General features: G+C 33.7%; 2 protein-coding genes and 1 non-coding gene across 4 annotated transcripts; 1 reads left to right on the top strand and 2 right to left on the bottom strand.

Moving 5' to 3' along the window:
- The first annotated feature begins 925 nt into the window (after positions 1-925).
- Positions 926-7460, top strand: LOC133294016 (probable CoA ligase CCL6). 2 transcript variants are annotated; one of them, XM_061492659.1, is made up of 19 exons: positions 926-1080; positions 1591-1654; positions 1898-1987; positions 2072-2128; positions 2789-2837; positions 2953-3029; positions 3445-3484; positions 3582-3676; positions 3802-3966; positions 4100-4210; positions 4303-4390; positions 4526-4592; positions 4676-4751; positions 4826-4943; positions 5220-5465; positions 6296-6435; positions 6617-6799; positions 6899-7018; positions 7256-7460. In XM_061492659.1, the coding sequence occupies exons 1-19, from the start codon at positions 932-934 to the stop codon at positions 7310-7312; spliced, it is 1992 nt and encodes a 663-aa protein (XP_061348643.1). In that variant the 5' UTR covers positions 926-931; the 3' UTR covers positions 7313-7460. The 2 variants fall into 2 exon arrangements, with proteins under 2 accessions (XP_061348643.1, XP_061348644.1); XM_061492660.1 differs by having other exon boundaries at positions 1886-1987.
- On the bottom strand, positions 1353-1426 carry TRNAI-AAU (transfer RNA isoleucine (anticodon AAU)). Its single transcript has one exon. It is a non-coding gene; the product is annotated as a tRNA-Ile (tRNA).
- A 380-nt stretch (positions 7461-7840) lies between the features above and the next one.
- On the bottom strand, positions 7841-10356 carry LOC133294019 (cold-regulated 413 plasma membrane protein 1). The gene is made up of 4 exons (XM_061492664.1): positions 10141-10356; positions 8782-8889; positions 8609-8679; positions 7841-8353 (listed from the first exon to the last, which is right to left on the bottom strand). The coding sequence occupies exons 1-4, from the start codon at positions 10302-10304 to the stop codon at positions 8100-8102; spliced, it is 597 nt and encodes a 198-aa protein (XP_061348648.1). The 5' UTR covers positions 10305-10356; the 3' UTR covers positions 7841-8099.
- Between the last annotated feature and the right edge of the window lie 9215 nt (positions 10357-19571).

The raw sequence follows: 19571 nt of genomic DNA, 5'->3' as shown, positions 1-19571 counted from the left end.
TAAAAAAATATAAATATATATATCCTATATAAAAATATTAAAAAACAAATCACCAATCATTAAAGATTCAAAATATATTTAACATAATTCACCAATTACAACCACAAGTTAATATTACACAACCTAAGTTAATATTACACAACCTAATTAAAATATCAAGATACCAAAGTACAAGACTCATATTCTAATGATACCAAAGTATCAAGGTACCACACGTTTAAGTCGTTGGGAGAGAGAGAATATTTAGATTTAGGTTTGCAAGTATTTTTATTTTATTTTTTTAATAAAACGACGTTGTTTCATGAAATTTTCTTTAAAAAAAAAAACATATGCAGTGACCCTGTTTGACCCCTCTGACCCGGGAGTCATTGAAACCTGGCCTGATTTTGGAGGTCGGAGGGGTCGATGTGCATATAGGGTCCAACTTGTGACCCCAACCCTAAGAGGGGAGGGGTCGGGGTTGACTCGAGTCAACCCGGGAGGTGGAGTGGAGTTTTAAAACACTGTCTGGTACCTTGACCGAGTCCATAACATGTTCTAGTTTAATAATATTGATTAAAAGTCCGATATTAGACATAATTTTTTTTTTCATTTTGCAAAAAGTAGTAACAAAAACAAAAAGTCTAGTAATTTATCTTTTTATCTTGTTTATCTATTTTTAGGCAAGGCATCCCCAGTTGCTCACCAAACTTTGACAGCAAAAATAAATGCTCAAGGTGGGTGTGCGTTGCTAAAAATTGACAAATACCGAAACTGGCACAAAGAGGCTCATAAAAATACCGCTACAAAAATAGTTCAGATATTATTTGGAAATGAATTTATTGCTTCAGATCAACCAACTCTTCTAACGCCATCGATCCCTTGTTAAATTCATCTACCCTTTTAGATAACAAAACACCCCACTTGTTAAAACATTCCACAGTTCATCACAATGCCGGAGGTATACACTGTGAAGGTGGAAGAAGCAAGGCCAGCAACTCATGAAAAGCCATCAGCAGGTCCTGTCTTTAGGTGCATTTATGCCAAAGATTCTCTCTTGGACTTGCCTTCTCATTTTCAATCTCCATGGGACTTCTTCAGGTCACTTTATTCAATGTTCAAATGTTTCATAATATTGGATTTATGACTTAATCCACATAATGCATGATGTGTTTTAAGTTCTGATGAAATTTTTTGCCTTAAAAATTCTGGGAAACCCGTTTTGTTCTTTTTAGTTGTCAAATCCTTCTTCTTGAACCTCACTACATTGCACACATTTTAGACATTAAGCTAATTAATTGCATGAAATCTTAAATAATGTTATTAGAAATATTTGGAATTATGATATAAAAATATGTTTAATAAAAAAAAAATGGCCCATGCAGGTCTCGAACCTGCGACCTTCGCGTTATTAGCACGACGCTCTAACCAACTGAGCTAATAGGCCACTTGATTTTCAATTATTAATATTTTAATTAAAATTTATTTACAAATCGCTTCATTTTTGGGCGTTGATTGAAACCTCTGAAGATTGAATATGAAGTTGTAGAAGTGTATTTGTAGTTTGGTTTGAGAATTCATTCTGAGCAGTTTTGATGCTTCCCAATGCAGGGACACTACAATAAGGTGCCCCGGCAATCCAATGCTGGGTCGGCGTCAAAAAACAGATTCTAAGGTACCAACATTTATTAAAAAATAAAATTTGTATCAATTTAATTTCTTATGACATATGAGAGTGATTATATTTTGATTAGTAGAGGCTAAATAAAATAAATAAATTAATAGGGACTAAATTAATAATGAACACAATTATAGTGGAACCAAATATAATTTTTCACATATAGCTAACTACCTAAAAAAAAAATCAATTTTTTCGTTGAATGGGGTAAATTATGTGAACATTCAGCTGAATTTGCAGGTGGGTCCCTATGAATGGCTTACATATCAGGAGGCTTATGATGCTGCCATCCTAATGGGTTCCGCCATGAAGAGCCGTTGTGTCAATCCTGTAACACATCTTGCTCTATCAAAGATACTATGTATTGGGAAATATATGTAAATAATCTAACTATTGCTTTTATTATATCACAAGGGAGACCGTTGTGGCATATATGGATCCAACTGCCCTGAATGGATAATTGCAATGGAGGTAAATATTACTTTGATTTTGTTCTAGATACAACTTACATTAGGTCCACCAGATGGGCCCAACCTCTCAAAGCCCACAGTCTAGAACATTCTAGAGGGCACCCATGACAAGCCATAGATGCTCTTCATTGGGACATTTCCCTTTTCCTGCACTGCTGCCCCTGTACACTGAGGGGGACAGCTTGATGAGACAGCTCATGGGCTGACCAGCTCAAGCCCCCATGCAAGAGATGACTCTCCTCTCTAAATACCCCTCTCACACATGGAGAGAAGGGCTTGATCTTCTTCCCCACTCTCATATGCTGTCACTCCGCCTCTATGCAGAGCCCTCACACACACTCTCCCTTTGAGCACATTCATGGGAAGCTTCACTAGTGGCTTGGTCTCTATCAAGGCCACTATGAACACCCCCTATATCACCCTCAATAGGACACATCTATGTACTGCCATGAGTACAGATTTTATGTGGGAAATTACACTTAAGCCACTCTTTAGTATGTTAATCACAGTTAGGGACCAAATTGAACCATGTGTTCATTTGGTTCCTAATTATAGTTATGCAACTCAGATGGGCTAATACCTTATTATTATTTTGTATGATTAGCATTATTAATTATTTCTTTGGGACTTGAGTGACTTGATTCAAATTTGCTCTTTGCAGGCTTGTAATAGCTATGCAGTAACATATGTCCCATTATATGACACCCTCGGTTTGTGTTTTTGTGCATTTCCCAATCAGTCTCAATATGCTTGCTTTTACTATTTCAAACATTTCACTCATCCTGTCATTCAGCTAGAAAATGACTTTAAATTTATGACTAACAGGTCCTAATGCCGTGGAATTTATCATCAACCATGCTGAAGTTTCCATAGCATTTGTACAGGATAACAAGATTCCATCTGTAAGTTCTGTTTCATTTCTTGGAGCACAAACTTTGTTTTATTTCTTGGATTCCTTATAAGTTAGACACCTTCAACAGATAACTATTTCAATTCTATCGACTGTGTCTTTTTTCCTAAGAAATTGTAGGATAAGAAAGCCATTAGCAGCTTTGTAAAATGAGTTTTAAATAATTTGTTTTCAGATATTTCTGAAAGCCAATTACTTAAAACAGTAATTAAAACCAAGTTTTCTATTTTGAAGCTTACAAAATGTTACATATACTGCTAGTCCTATTTTATATTTACTGTACTTCTTGTAAATTCTAAGTTATCCATTGTATTTCTTGAAGATAATTAGCTTAGCATCTGAGACAGCATTGGGCATCTCTTTTTTATGATTTTTCCCCCCCACTGAAGTAATGACTGTTTCCACAGATCTTGTCATGTCTTGATCGGTGTTCTTCATATATTAAAAGTAGGTTAAAAGTTTCTATTTTCTCTCTGTTACTATTAGTTTAAGAGGCTTTCCTTCTTTTGATAAGGTTACCAACCTTTGTAATTTAATGGTGTAGCTATTGTGAGTTTTGGTAATGTTTCAACCTCACAAAAGAAGGAAGCTGAGGAACTTGGTGCATGCTGCTTCTCGTGGGGAGAGTTTCTCCAGTTGGTAGGATATTAACCTGGTTTTTTAATTGCCTATCTGTATTTAAAATTAACAACATGAACCATTTTGATTGAGTATTATGAGATTTTTTTTTTTCAACATTTAGTCATGTATCTATGTTTCTCCAGGGAAATCTGGATTGGGATCTACCTTCAAAAAAGAAGACTGACATCTGCACAATCATGTACACCAGTGGAACAACAGGCGAACCCAAAGGTGTCATTATTAAGAATGAAGCTTTCATGACCGAAGTGTTGTCTGTGGATCAAATAATTCTTTTAACAGACAAAGCGGTAAGATAAGTATTTTTCTTGAAGTTCATTAGTTTCATGTAATGCTTTTACAAGTAAATAGAAAAGTATGAGTTTGCCATATTTGCATAACGTCAAGTGCTGATACAAAACATATACTATGTTTTATTTATAGGCAACACAAGACGATGTGTACTTCTCTTTTCTTCCTCTTGCTCATGTATATGACCAGATAATGGAGACCTATTGCATTTACAAGGGCTCCTCAATTGGATTTTGGCAAGGCGTAAGTTTTGGATTCAGTTACTTATATTAATTTCTGGCTCATTCTTTATGTGTTCTCTTTCCTCATGGAATTTTTCATGTTAATTTCTGCAGGATGTCAGGTTCTTAATGGAAGATGTTCACGCACTGAAACCAACTATATTTTGTGGCGTTCCTAGGGTTTATGACCGCGTTTATGCTGGTAAGGAAAGAATGCTTCTTGTGCTACTGCTATTAACTTCTTGTGTGCTACCTTATTTTAGTAGTGTTCTAAGCATTGAATTTAAGCTCCTTGTACTTGTGTAACTACATTGACCAATAAGCTTTGCGCCTGAAGGTATCAAAAGCAAACTTTCATCTGGAGGAGCAATGCGAAGTGCATTGTTTCAGTATGCATATAACTAGTATGTTTTGCTGCTAAACTCCTCACCATTTTATACTTTTAGTTTTCTATCCTTGTGCAAACTAATCTGGAATCTTCTGACAGCAAGTTGGGATATCTGGAGAAGGGTCTTCCACAAGACAAAGCAGCACCTCTGTTTGATAGGCTTGTGTTTGATAAGGTATTCCACTTTATACTGTGTTTTTTGTTCAGAAAGTCTTGTTTTAAAAATTGAATTGTTGTTTTTATTGATAGATAAAACAAGCATTAGGTGGACGAGTTCGTCTCCTTACATCAGGAGCTGCTCCTTTGCCTAGGCATGTGGAGGAGTTTTTGAGGGTCACTTTTGGATGTACTCTGTCCCAAGGATATGGTATGGTATTTGAATCTATTGCTAAAATGATTCAGGTGGATTATTTTACGCCATTTTGATGATGACTCTTCAATGCAGAATTTCATAAGAAATGGTTCCATCCTATAAATCTGTTCTAGCTTTATGTTGGCATTTCTTGATTTGATTTTTTTTTTTTTTTGGTTCTTGAGGATTACATTTCATTATAATGGTCACATGTTAATCCAGAAGTGTATATGGGTGTGCATACCATTTAATTACAAGCCACATTAATTTATTATCACTTTGATATGACAGGTCTTACCGAAAGTTGTGGCGGGTGTTTCACTGCAATAGCCAATGTGTTTTCTATGATGGGAACTATTGGAGTCCCCATGACAACCATTGAGGCCAGGCTTGAATCTGTGCCAGATATGGGATATGATGCACTTTCCAGTGAACCCCGTGGAGAAATTTGCCTGAGAGGGAATACCTTGTTCTCTGGTTACCACAAGCGTCAAGATCTCACGGAAGAGGTCCTGGTTGATGGTTGGTTTCATACAGGTAAATCCTCATGTTGTTATGGATTAATGCGGCTCTACAAAGTCAATGAAGAATTCCTTTTTCCATGCTCTGTTAGGATTCTCCACTTGAAAGTTTAGTACTTGTTAAGAACCTTGAGGTCACCACCCCAAAAGCTAGCTCAAAGGGTGGAAGTGCCCAAGGCCTTATAAACTCCACATTAGTTGCACATACAACCAATGTGGGACTATATATCTCAACACGCCCCCTCACACAAGAGCCCATTGGGCTTGAAGAGTGGACAATGTAACAGGCCCAGCTTACCTGTGCTAAGAAACGCCACAAGAGAAAGTGGGGGGCGGCGAGGCTCTGATACCATGTAAAGAACCTTGGGATAAAATCTGTACATAGGGGTCTCCCACCCTTTGAGCTAGCTTTTGGGGTGGTGTATCCCAAGGTTCTTTACAGTACTCTTACTTGTTTAGGCACCACTCAGATTCTTGTAAAATTGCTAGTACTTGATAGAATGAGAGACATTCCTGAACAGAAAAACAAATTATATATGTATTTATAAATCTGAAAAGAGTTTTATGGGCTGTTTAGGACTTAGTAATCTCCCCATTTGCGATATAAAATCACTTGTTGAAATTATGGAAGGCACTTTTCATTGATAATTGAGCTATCCAAAACGATGTTCGTATAAGAATTGGTTCAACATTGTTTACTAAAGTTGGGATCCCAGTGAAGAGGGCACATAAGAAATCAAGTCTTGAGAGTTTTGTCATGAACTTCTACCTTTCTCCGTTCTTGTTTTTCTTTGCATACATACTGCATAAAGATTATTAACTGGAATGATTTGAAAATTGTTGCAGGTGATATTGGAGAATGGCAGCCAGATGGAGCCATGAAAATTATTGATAGAAAAAAGAATATCTTTAAATTGTCTCAAGGAGAATATGTTGCTGTGGAGAATATTGAGAACAAATATTTGCAGTGCCCTCTTATAACATCCGTATGTTTCTGCTTCAAACACAGAACATTCTCCAAAATTAGAGAAACAGGAATTATATTGCATTTTTGTTGGATGCCAAGTTTTTATAGGAAAGTTGATTTACAAAGTAACGTTGCAATGTACCTCAATTATTAAATTTATGCAATTCAATTAATGTATAACGTTTTTATTATATTTGCAGATTTGGGTCTATGGAAACAGTTTTGAGCCTTTCTTGGTGGCAGTTGTGGTCCCTGAAAGAAAGGCCCTTGAGGATTGGGCAGTGAAGCATAATTTGACTGATGATTTTAAATCTTTATGTGAAAATCTGAAGGCAAGAAAATACATTTTGGATGACCTCAACAGCACTGGTAAGAAACACCAGGTATGTATATAGAATCCCCAATTCCATGCACTTAATTTCTGGTATTATGCTATATTTTAATCTCGCTAGCTACATTTGACATGATTGATATTCTCTCAGCTTAGAGGCTTTGAGCTGCTAAAAGCAGTTCATCTGGAACCAATTCCCTTTGACATGGAGAGAGATCTAATCACTCCAACATTCAAATTGAAGAGGCCACAATTGCTCAAGCACTATAAGGTTTGTCTCATGTTGTGTGATCAACATTGTAACAACTAACTTTCTATTTCACTTTATAATACAAATATATTTTGGTCACAATTTGCACCAAAATGTGCATCACTTTTGGTTTATCAGGAAGCAAAACCTTTTAATAATTTCAATAGATGTTGAAGTGCTTAAGTTACTAAGAAAATGAAGTGTTACTCATGCATCCAAATAAATAAATAAAATATTATTTGCCAACATCATTTGCAGGATCATGTTGATAAACTATACAAGGAAGCAAAGGGAGCGATGGTGAGAGCCAAGTGACAAGCGGGAATTTTATATGCAATTGTATTGATTTCTGGCAGTTTCCTCATAATCCATTCTGAATTTTTGTACATTTTGGTTCATTATCTATTGAATGAAGTGAAAAGCCATGAACAAAGCTTGAAGTATATTGAAATAAAATCTCGGTATGCCATTTAGCAATTCTTAAAAGATAACAAAATAAAGATTATTTCGCGTTTTCTATTTTGGCGCCGACTGTTTTCTCATCTAGTCCATAATTTCTGCCACAGGAATATAGTGGATAGCGATAATGCTGAACCTGAACTTGGATTTTCATTCCACTCTTAACCTTATGCTTGTTGGTAATGTTTTGATTACATGTTGATATTTGATAAAGATGAAAGTAGTATTCTTAAAGGACCAAAGTTCCGGGGGAAAAAAAAAAGTATTCTGAAAGGACTAAGTTGTTGCAAGTTGCAACTACCTTAAAAGTTGTTATACGTACAATGCAGAGCAGTGGTAAAATTATATTATATTCCACAAGCAAGAATACAATAATTTCCTCAAATCACGTTTGATATGTGAATACACAAGAAGCTAGAAATATATATACTACATCAATCCTCTTTTATCATTTTATTTTTTACATTCAATGAAGCCAAAAAAGTCTTTCAATGAGATTTGATTTGACAATTTAAAACATGCAAACAATAAGACATAGGTCATGAAGCAATGGCAGAGTATTGCTAGATACATCCAATAAATGAATGATACAAAAGGCAATTGGTCTAATTCACACATATCAACCAAGTCCAAGAGTTGGTGCCTAAAGAAGTATGACCACCAACGCCCATATGGGATAGACTAAGAGAACGATTATGCCAATGGAATTTGATATGCCATGAGCTCTAGTGAAGGAGTTTCTAAAACCACCAGATGCCCGAATGTGTTCTTGCAGCAAATAACATGCAATTATAAGGCACACTACCACCCCAACAATGTTGTCTCTAAAGGTGCTTGCAATTAGAGATGGAGCTACAACCATAAGAAGAATCAAAGCACCAGGTAATTCCAGCCAATCTGCAATAACAATCATGACTAGTTACTAAATATAGTCAATGTTTCCCTGTACTTAGTTTTAGTATATAGTAAAGACTGACATATACTTGAGATATGAAGTGGTATTTTGCTCTGGAATGACACAGATCACCAATAAGGATAGCAGCAGAATATTTGCATGTTCGATCAATGGTTACCAGTAAAGAGTTTTCAGACACATTAACTATATTAGTGAGCATGATTATACTGTAAAGTCTCAGAAAAATTGTACCATACCAGGAAAGTGTTTAGGAAAGAAAAGCCGTAACACAACTGCAACAAAAGCAATCCATTTTCCAATCTCTCCCCTGGGTATCCATAAGTAGAATTGTTATTAAAAGGAAATTTAATAGATTAGAGAAAAATGATGGTACAAATTTGATGACAATAAAGTTTGACAAGCTAATCACCTGAAGACATTGAAAATTATTGAAGGCAAGCTGAAGAAAATGTATGGAATGAGTAGTGATGTAAGAATGTTTGTCTTCCAGTTTGTACGATCCAAAATCAACAAATAACTGCAGAAAACATATCAAAATAATCAGTGTAGTCATAGTAAAACTATAGTTTCTCCATGAACTTTATTAAGTTGTAAAACGTAACTGGTATTGCCTCTCATTTTTTAAGACTCTTGAATTTAATGATGTTTGAAATTTTATCTCTCACTAAATTTTTTTTGGTATGCATCTCTCACTAAATTTTACCTCTGAAGAATAAAAGGAAATAATAAAAGCTAACATCTAATAAATTAAAAAAAAAATGCAATTGCTTATGAAATATATGGGCCCAATCAACATTTGTGAATGATTATCTACGATGAGAGAGATCCATTAATTCCCCAATATCTTGAGTGCGTTAACATGGTGGACCTCCTAGCATTAATAATATCTTGTCTGTGAAGGGATCTTATCCAAATTCAAAACTCATCCACCATCTACCTATCTTTAAGTAAGAGAGACTTGAGGTATATTTGATGTTAAATAAATTTATATTATTAAATGCGTGCCATATTAAAGCTGTACTTGAATTGACTATTTTATATTCAATAGCTTATTAAGAGAATTTTATAAAAAAATAAATATATTATTGTCCTAAATAATAAAAACCAAATATGCTATAATTATTTGGACTATTATTAGTTATATTAACGGTTAATGCTTAATAAAAAATTGATGTTGAATAACTGTTAACAATTTTTTATTAAGCATTAACCGCTAATATAACAAACTGTGAACAGTTATTATCAAAAATCAAATTCAAGAACTAAAGTGAAAGAGAACAATAGCACATACATTAGGAGAAGTGCTTAGAAATTTCTCAAAAAGTAAAGAAGGGACGAATAAAGAGTCTGAATTGAATTCAGCAAAAAGAGAGCTTAGAAGCAGTAAGAAATAGCATAGAAACACAAAAACAAAGGAAATTATTGAGAACAAAAATAATCTCAGAGATATGGAGTTAGATCCAATAATCACAATTCACAACACCACCTGAATAAGAGATTTATTCCTTCAAGTTCAAGCATGATCAGCAACCGAATCACCAAAAATTCATATAAGGGGTGATATGAGGTGCAAGTGATGAAGTTGGGGGTTGTAGTTTCATAAATTACAAAATAAATCTCCAGCAAAGTTTGACATAATTTTAAAGAAATTAAAGGATACCCTTTGAATAAAATTGCAAAATGGAAGTAAAAAACCATGGCCTTTTTATATTTTGCAAATACAAAAAAGAGATAGATTTGGTTTTGGAGTAGAGTAAAGAGTACATACATAGCAGCAATGGCAGCAATCAATCCGAAAATAGAGGCTCCAAAGCCTATGCCACCAAGTTTAATGGCATGTTGGGCCAATTTATTAGCAGCTAGACTCAGGTCCCTGAAATCAGAGTTGATCAATTGAGCAGCTTCTTCTTGAAAATCCATCCTCTTAAACATTTTCTTCCAAACTCTCAGAAGCAGGAAAAACAGTGACAGAATGAAACAGCGAATGAAATTCAAACAAATATTAAGCAAAGCTAAGGGATCCACAAATCTATATGTATGGACATATGAATATGGACACGTTACTGGGTCTCTTCCACGTGGAGATCAATAACTTGGCAATAATGTAGATATAGATGTGCTGGCGTATGATGTATGACAGCTGGTCTTGCTTTCACTAATTTTTATTTTTTGTAAGACAAGTCCTACAAGCAAGAAAACTCCAGTATGGTAGTATCGATAAACTACATATATTAAGACTATAATATTTGTTTTATTTATATTCTTATCAATCATGCGTTTGGTGTCATGTGAATAAATAATGAGGAGAAAAAGGTTGTGTCTGCCACGTACTAAAGCAAACCTCGCTCATATTGTGTGGGTCAATATGTCTCGCAATTGGGCCATGTCACCATCCGGCATTTGTTTATTTGTATGTCGGTAAACCATATCCCAACCTGTTTCCCTCCCGGTTTTAATTGGTTTTCCCTTTTCAAGGATTGGCCTTTAATTCCTCACTTCCTCAATTTCCTAACTTCATTCCATTAAACTGATTAAAGAATTGGAACACAAATTGAGGGTTATCATAAACTTCTATTATCTGTTACGGATTTGATCAAGCTTTTTTTAAGGTATAATTGTGCTATTTTTTCCCCCAATTTTTAATTAGGCTTTAATGTTTCTAAGTGAATGTAGATAAGTTATTTATATTTACTCTTAAAAGAGATGTCATTTTGAATTGAAAAAATTAAAAAATTATAATGAAAAATACTATTATAATCCTGAAATAAATTATAACTACAAAAAATACTTTGATTTCCGTCTCAAAACGATGTCATTTTAAATTCAATGTAGATAAATTGTCTATATTGACTGTAGAAAAAGATAATCCTTTAAATTATGCACATATTGTGAGTTTAACTTTTAAACTTTGTTATAATGTTTTTTTTATAGAAAACAAAGCATGGGACGTGGGGTTGGATTAATGTATTGTATATTGAGAAGATTATGAGGGTGGTAATTCTTGACTCGAGATGCTGATATAATATGAAAATTTATGTTTAGATTGATTTATATTTAAATTTGTGTCATGTTGAATTATTGGCAAAATATGATACGTAAAATTCTGTATCATATAGTGTCACATATCAATACGCAAATATGAATTTAACTTGTATTTTTTTTTGTTAATCAACTTTTTGACCAATGGTTGTAGTTATCTATTGTGTTTCTCGTGGTATAGTGTCAACTAGCAAGATTTGTGGATGTATTTATATTAAAGGTTTTGACACAAATTATTTTGTGTCATATTCGTACAGTGCGCGTCGTGTTAATCTGAAATGTCACATATAAAGATTATATGTGTTTTGGAAGAAAATTTTATCTGCAGCCGATGTATGTACATACTAGCCAAAAGAGGTAAGATTTAGGGATAAGAAGGGAAATAAAAAAACAAGGATAGAAATGAAAAAAAAAATTCTCCATTTGATAAAAAGATGTACCCAAGTGGGTACATAAGATGTACAAAAAATTTCGTGTTTACGACCTGCCACGCTAGCTTAATCTAATTGGTTGGCCATAGAGGTCCATAGAAAGTATTACACCCATGTATTTTTAAAGTAATTTTTTAGAGTAATTTGGTGTAATGTATAAGACCTGATAGTATAAACTTATACTATACGTTATGAGCTTATAAGGTGTTTGGTGTGACCATTGTATAGTATAAATGTAACGCCCCATCTGCAACCGGTTAATTAGCATTCATATAATATTTAGCGCAGCAAATTTTAAACTTAACAAATGCGGAAGCTAACTGATTAACTTTTTTCTTTTCCTTTTGTATTACAATTTTCATCGCTTCTTTAGTCAAAATAAAACGGACAACATTTTGTCTGTATTTCGAATCACTAGGAATAATCTCCACCATGATAATTTTAACCTGATTGATAATTTAATTTAATCCAGGCATAAATCATATTACCCATCCATCCATAGCATAGGTTATCCCATACATAACAGGTCTCAAAATAATGTTCATAGAGCTATTTACATGATTACATCAACCAACCAAAAGAGATGTAATTAAGTAAGTAACCTAGACATATGAAGACATAACTAACAAAATAGATAAACTATCAACATGACATAGACATCTCCTATGCTCTCCAAAAGAATAACATGGTATATATACATATCCAAAATAGGACCATGTCAAGTATATATCAAAATAACAAGCTAATTCTGACTATCAAGCCAGGTAATATCTCTCGTCTGGCCTCTTGCCACACGATACCTCAGCACCATCAACTCTTGTACCTGAAATGGTAATCCCTATAACGCAGGGTGGGATAATTTAATTACCTCAGTAAGCTAGGGACTCTTGGAGGGCTCCTCCACCCCTAAGCTCATTTATGGAATAACCACAATATAAAATCCATGCATGCATCAGAATATGTATATCAATGCAGTGTGCAGATAATATATCCTACTGGCTAAAGAATAAAACATATATGCATTACGTAAGGTAACTCATCTTGCAACATACTCATACAAGGTAAGTCATTATGTACTACGCATAAGGTAACTCCTCTTATGCTTCACACGTAAGGTAACTCCTCTTGTGTGGCACACAAACATACATACATATGCATGCACTATATAACAGTTTATATCCACATACCATATGAAAGAACCATCCTCCCTCGAAGTCTGGATGGAACAAACAGGGGATTAATCCAAGGACAGAAAGCTTACATGGCAAGCAATGTCCTTCAACAAATCTCGTATCCACAGAGTCACAATCACGATCTCTCACAAGGTCATAACCTAGTTCCAAGATGTGAAGGCAATTAGTACATAACTAATCTATCACATTCAATTTCCAACACTACACATACAAGACACCTACACTTCATTTTGAGTCCAATTTATCAAAGTGTTCTAAATGACAATTTCATAATTTTTTCTTTTACGGGAACAAATCTCAAAATGTTTAACAAAGGGACTCACATAAAATCACCATCCAAGTACTCAAGCCATCAAATTTCTGAAATTGACATATAGCCAAAATATCATGATTTTCTATAGTAAGCTAAACAGTGATTTCTTTTATTGTCTTTCATCAAGTAGTAATCCTAAAAATATTTAACAAAGGAAGCTATATCCAAATTACTCTCTAACTGTCCATACCATGACTTACCTCAATGTGAAAAATCCACAAATCTCCAACTCAAGCGAATGTGGATTCCAATCCATGAAAATTGCTCAAAACAACGTTGGGATCAACTCTACAACATAAATATACCACAAACAACCATCATAATCCATAAAATCCTCACATTTTCGTGCACTATTCATCACAAAACCTAACTTTCTTGAAATTCCATAAAAATGAAGTTGGAGTTGGGGAAACTTACCATAAATCATGCTAGACTACTAGGAAAGATAAATCTCAAGCTCCATTGTTCCCAAAACACTCAAATCACCCAAATTTCTTAAAAAAAAGAAATGGTAGAGGGTTGGTATCTCACTCCACATAACTCCCCACTTGAAAATGATGGTTTGGCTTTGAAGAGGGGATGATTTGACACACTTTTGACTTTGGAACCAAGTGATTTGGAGGTCTCTAGCTCTCTCTATGTTTTTGGAAAATTTCAAGCTCTTATGTAATGGGGAAGGGGTTCTGTCATCGGGGGAGGAGAAATGAGAGAGAGATAGTGTGATTTGTTTACTTAAGTGAGTTCAAACTAACCCGGTGGGTATAAACGTATCTACCCCGCTCACTTATCTCTCATTCCAACTTTACACATTAGTTCAGAATATTTTTGTGGTAATATTTATAATTTCACTTTCACTTTTTGGGTAGCTTTGTTTACGCACATTTTTACGCCAACACTATCATTTTTACTCTTTTTCATCAAAGGTGACTTTAATTCATTTTATTATAGGCTAGAGTCATTATAATAAGCTTATATATCAGGATTCCTTAATACATTAAAATGATGTATAAACTTATCAGATCTAAGAGGGGGAATTAGACCTTTAGGTTAATCGTTTCCTATTTTTCTATCCCCTCTTATATCCTTTTTTCTTCTTCTTCTTCCCCCTTTCTTTCCCCGAGGTAACGCCCCTATTTTCTTCTTCTGACCATAATATCCAAACATTTGCGGATGAAGTAACCAGGAGAAGCATAGAAATTAGGTAGTGTTTGGTAGAAGATTTATTTTGGGATTGATGAGAAAGTGTAAGTAGATATTGGAAAATACTATGTTTGGTTCAGGTTTTTGAAAGAAATACTAGGCAAATAAGATAGATGGAAAAATGAATTTTGTGTTGATTTTTGAATGAAATTCACTGTTACAGAATACCACTTGAGATGTGGTATTTTGAGATAACTGGGGAAGTGAAAAAACAAGTGCGAAGTTTCTTCTGAACATAGATTTTGCAAATTTAAATAAATTTCTCTGGTAATATTTTGGTCAACCAAACAATTTTTTTACATTTTCCTACCAAACTCATTTTCCAACCATTTCCCTAGTAATTACATTTTCCTAGTATTCAAAAAATTTCTCCTCAACCAAACGCCCCATTTAAAAACAAGCATGTCGTCGTTGCTTCTGTCAAGAAGCCAGTTGAATATTAAGATTTAACGGAGTCATTATGTTGTTGTCTTCTAAATTTGTAATTTAAAACCCTAGCCATGTTGCACTTTTTTTTAATTTGTTTATATATTTATAAATTATTTTTCTTTAAATTTTATTTTTTGGACATACTGACTAATAGATTTTTTAAAAATTGATATTATATGACATATTTAGAAGAATTATATAAATTTTTTATTAAAGGGTATTTTTGTCAATAATATTTATTTTTATTTTATCTAGTATTATACAGCACATTACCAAATACTGAATAATATTATCTTATATAATACATTATCTTATACAATGTCATGTTAAATGCTGGATTGTATTAAAATTTAATTGAATCTTATACTCAGACCTTATACTATTATGTCTTATACTATCAGACTTTATTCAAACTCGTTCTTAATATAATGGATCTCATCTCCTATATAGCACATCTCGCACATAAGACTAGTGTGCTTGCCTCGTGCCTAGTGAAGCCCACAATGATAAAATAATTATGGTTCATCACTAGGAATCTTTTCCACCTATTTATCCAAAAGAAAAACATATTTTACATAACATTTCAAAAATTATTTTGCTGTTGAATTTTCGTCGTGCCTAATATATCCCCCTTGATTGTCAGCTTTTGCTTAGAATATTACTTACGATGAATCTACATTGAAGTTAGGTTTATACATTTATCTCACATATTAGGGATACATTGGGATATTATACCCGGGAAAGAAATCCTACTCCTTCACTCAAACCATTCAATATATTAATATCATTATTTCTAAAGAAAAATATGGCGAAGCAACTTGGGACGGTCATAGCCACTCCATGTCGTGCAGCTGGAGGGACAAGTGGCAGCTATGGCTACTGTCGACAATTACGAAGGTTGAATAAATAAATCTCCACTATTAAATCATTACGGGAACAATGATTTAGTTGATTAGACAATTTAATTGTAGTAAGGTAAAGGAGGCGAAATTTCTAATATACTACACCAGTATTACATTCGTCGAATAAAAATATAACACATGTATTAATATATTTCTTGAGGACAGAAAAAAATCTTTGATATATTTTCTAGAATATATAGTCAATAATTTTATTTTGAACCGAAATCATATCCATTACTCAATATGATCGTAATACACTAATACCAAAGATATTATCCAAAGGAAGACGTGATACCAGCATTGATTTATATCAGGATGCTTTTCAGTCTTAATAATCTCACCGTCTCGTTTCCTTTTTAAGTATATATATATATATATATATATATATATATGAAAAAGTGTGTATCATTTTTAAAGAATGTAAAGTTGTGTCATTTTAAGTAAGAGAAAGAGATAGATAAAGGAGGAGAAAATGGACAAAAAAATATAAAAGTATGGGTCCTACCTCTTTATGAGAGTGAAAGGATATAAGTTGTGTCATTTAAAAGGACAAACACTTTTCTCATATATATATATATATGTGTGTATGTATGTATATGGGAAAAACATTTCTGAAGCTGCTTGAGATAAGTTTATTTCCGGCCACCCCAAAATTACGGCGTTTTGTTTATTTATTTCCTTATTTTAATAGATTCACTTTTGAATAATTATGATTTTCTCTTTCTCTCTCTTCCTTTATCACTATTGATCAATCTTTGTACGGTTATGATTTAGTAGTCAGAGATTACATTGTCTGAAGCAGCTTGAGAAACGATAAGCCCTATATATATATATATATATATATATATATATATAGGATTTTATAAGAGTTATGTTGTAGGAAAAGTGATTGTGTAATGTTATAGATATTCATTTTGCGTGCCGTAATTTTCTTTTTTTCTTTTTTCTTCAAAAAGTGTGGGCCCCACAAAATGTTGTGAGTGTAGGAAAGTTTGTTGTGTAATGTTAAATGACAAATGCAAACCCCATATATATATGGGAAAAACATTTCTCCGACAACTTGAGATAAGTTTAACTCCGGCCACCCCAAAACTACGTTGTTTTGTTTATTTATTTTCTTATATTAATTGATTCACCTTTGAATGATTATGATTCCATTTTTCTCTCTCTTCCTTTATTACCATTGATTCATCTTTGATCTATCTTTGTACGGTTATGATTTAGTAGCCGGAGATAATTATCTTCGGCAGCTTGACAAACGATAAGCCATATATATATATATATATATATATATATATATATATATAGGTAGGATCTTTTGACACCAGTGTCAAATTTTAAATTTGACACCTCAATATCTGAGAGCCATTAGATCAAAAAATATCAATGATGTCACATGCTTACCTATATCTATATATATATATATACAAGAAAAATATTTATCTTTTTAAATGACATAACTTATGTCATTTCACTCTCACAAAGAGGTGGGGCTCACACCTTTATATTTTTTTGTCCACTCTCTCTCCTCTTTTATCTATCACTTTCACTCATTTAAAATAACACAAATTTACACCCTTTAAAATGATACATATTTTTTCACACACGCACACACACACACACATATGAGGAAATTAGAACATGTCACAATATGATCTATGAACTACCAATACTTCAAAATCTCTGACGTGTCATGTCTGACACTTCCCGACATTCCGACACTCTAATACTCGTTGTAAAAACTCAAAAAAAGTTCAAAGGTTACGTTGCGTTGCATTTTGAGTTTCAACTATTAGATTTATTGAGTTTAATATAAATATTTGGATATCTTATGTTTCTTTGTCAAATTGTTGGGTATTATAAGTTTAGCTTTATTTTTTTGTTAAATTATTGTGTATTAAATATAATATACACTATATAAATTAAAAATATTATATAATATCAAAATGTGTCCTAACGTGCAGTGGCGGACCCAGAAAATGTTCTTTATGTCCGCACATTTAGTAACGGGGGTGCTGCCCCCGAAATTTTTTTTTTTGTAATTTAAATTAATGCTTTATGTACATCCAAAACAAATAGTTTGACCAATCATTCCCTCCTAAATCTTATCAATCCTCTAAAACAAATATGAGAATAAACTCCAGTACATCCATACATCATCATTCTATTTATACAGAAGGCAAGCAAAATAACAGTGAAGGCTCTCATCTCTAAAGATTAACTTATTTGAGATTAACTCCAGTCAATCCTCTCTTTTTAAGCTAGAATATAGCACCAAAGCTGAAAGCAAACCCCAATAAAAAAAGGTCACAGAGAAAGTAGGACAAGACTCATTATAACTCACATTAAGAAACAAAGAAAAAGCCTATAAGTTGAAAAATACCTTCTTGAGAAAAATATTCCTTCAATTCAAGCTATTCCAAGAAGGAATTCAAGCTATTCCAAGAAGCAATTCATGCCATCTCACCGACTAACAACCACTATTCCAAGAAGCAATTCAAGCTATTCCATTCAGACAGTGTTTTCTTCCAATTAATCATACCCTCACCTCAATCCCCGTCCTCTCATGCCATTGGCTCACAAGAAGGCACATTAATAATCAGTAACACATAATTTAAAAAATTCATAACCAATATAAAAAGATATTATGATGGAAACCAAGTAACCAACCACCAATTTGAATTTAACAAGGTGATATATAAATGTAAAAGACATACAGAAAGCTGCATTGTTGTAAATGGTATTGCAAGTGGTTGTACTTGTATAAAAATCTGGACAGTCTTCACCAATTTTTATCCTCAATAGCAGGTGTGGTGACCTTAAGCAATCAAAGTAACCAGATGTTAGGTTTTGTGCACCAGTGATTTGGAGGGAATCCTTGATAACTGCTTGGTCGAACCGAGAGTTGCTCGGGAATATTTCTTTCAGAGAGCAAGAGTGTAGAGTAGTAATCAGGATTGCCAACAGGAGCAATCTACTCTGACTAAGAGCAACCCTCTTCAACTATACGCAAGCGTACGTGTCAAGCAATATAGGGTATTATAGCCCGAGATTTATCGTCCTCAGGGAGCAGTTGTGAAGTAAGAAGCGCTAAAGGAAACTTAATTTGTAAAATGGAGCAATAAAAGAAATCACTATTCTCAGCTAAGCTTCACAAAGAGCAATCTCTGGGCAGCTAGTTAAACAATGTTAACCATTCTGAACCAGATGAGAGCAGTGAATGACTTAGCATGGTCATCGAATAAAATGGCATCAATTGAAGTAACTTTAAGAGAAGTCAACAAAATGAAAGTAAGAGCATCAGCTAGTAAAACACAGTTCAGTTATCGTGAGGAAAAGGTTGTGATAGGAATTGAGTTAAGATTAATTTCAGAAAGAAAAAGATCAAGTAGGTGTTACGGGTTCCATGTTTTCATCCCTTTGGTTAACCCTGCCTGGTAGCATATTTTACAAGTGGATTTTGCTCATTCCCTTGTTTTGCTATAGGTAAGCAGAGGGTAAGGTCTTACTCTCCACGTTATTCCATAGTACTTGGAGTTATATGCAAGGAAACCATGCTGCCTTCTCAAAAGAGCATGGATTCACATGGCAGTGCTCCCCATTCCAGGTGTTTATCCCTCCTTTCTTCAGGCTAAACTACCCCAGGATTTTGAGAATGCTCCACACGCTTTTGTCAGTGTTTCATCAACCGA

The sequence above is a fragment of the Gastrolobium bilobum genome, unplaced genomic scaffold, assembly GCF_033153095.1.
Source record: "Gastrolobium bilobum isolate Gb01-03AN ecotype WA unplaced genomic scaffold, APGP_CSIRO_Gbil_v1 utg169672, whole genome shotgun sequence".
Classification (NCBI taxonomy): domain Eukaryota; kingdom Viridiplantae; phylum Streptophyta; class Magnoliopsida; order Fabales; family Fabaceae; genus Gastrolobium; species Gastrolobium bilobum.
This window is presented reverse-complemented; position numbering and strand designations above follow the sequence as displayed.

Coding starts and splice junctions, on each gene's coding strand:
- LOC133294016 (XM_061492660.1), top strand. CDS start 932: ATGCCGGAGGTATACACTGTGAAGGTGGAAGAAGCAAGGCCAGCAACT. Junction 1,988..2,071: donor AGAGCCGTTGTGTCAATCCT/GTAACACATCTT, acceptor TTATATCACAAG/GGAGACCGTTGTGGCATATA. Junction 3,485..3,581: donor GTGTTCTTCATATATTAAAA/GTAGGTTAAAAG, acceptor TTAATGGTGTAG/CTATTGTGAGTTTTGGTAAT.
- LOC133294019 (XM_061492664.1), bottom strand. CDS start 10,304: ATGTTTAAGAGGATGGATTTTCAAGAAGAAGCTGCTCAATTGATCAAC. Junction 8,680..8,781: donor ATAATTTTCAATGTCTTCAG/GTGATTAGCTTG, acceptor ATGGATACCCAG/GGGAGAGATTGGAAAATGGA. Junction 8,354..8,608: donor CTTTCCTAAACACTTTCCTG/GTATGGTACAAT, acceptor TTGTTATTGCAG/ATTGGCTGGAATTACCTGGT.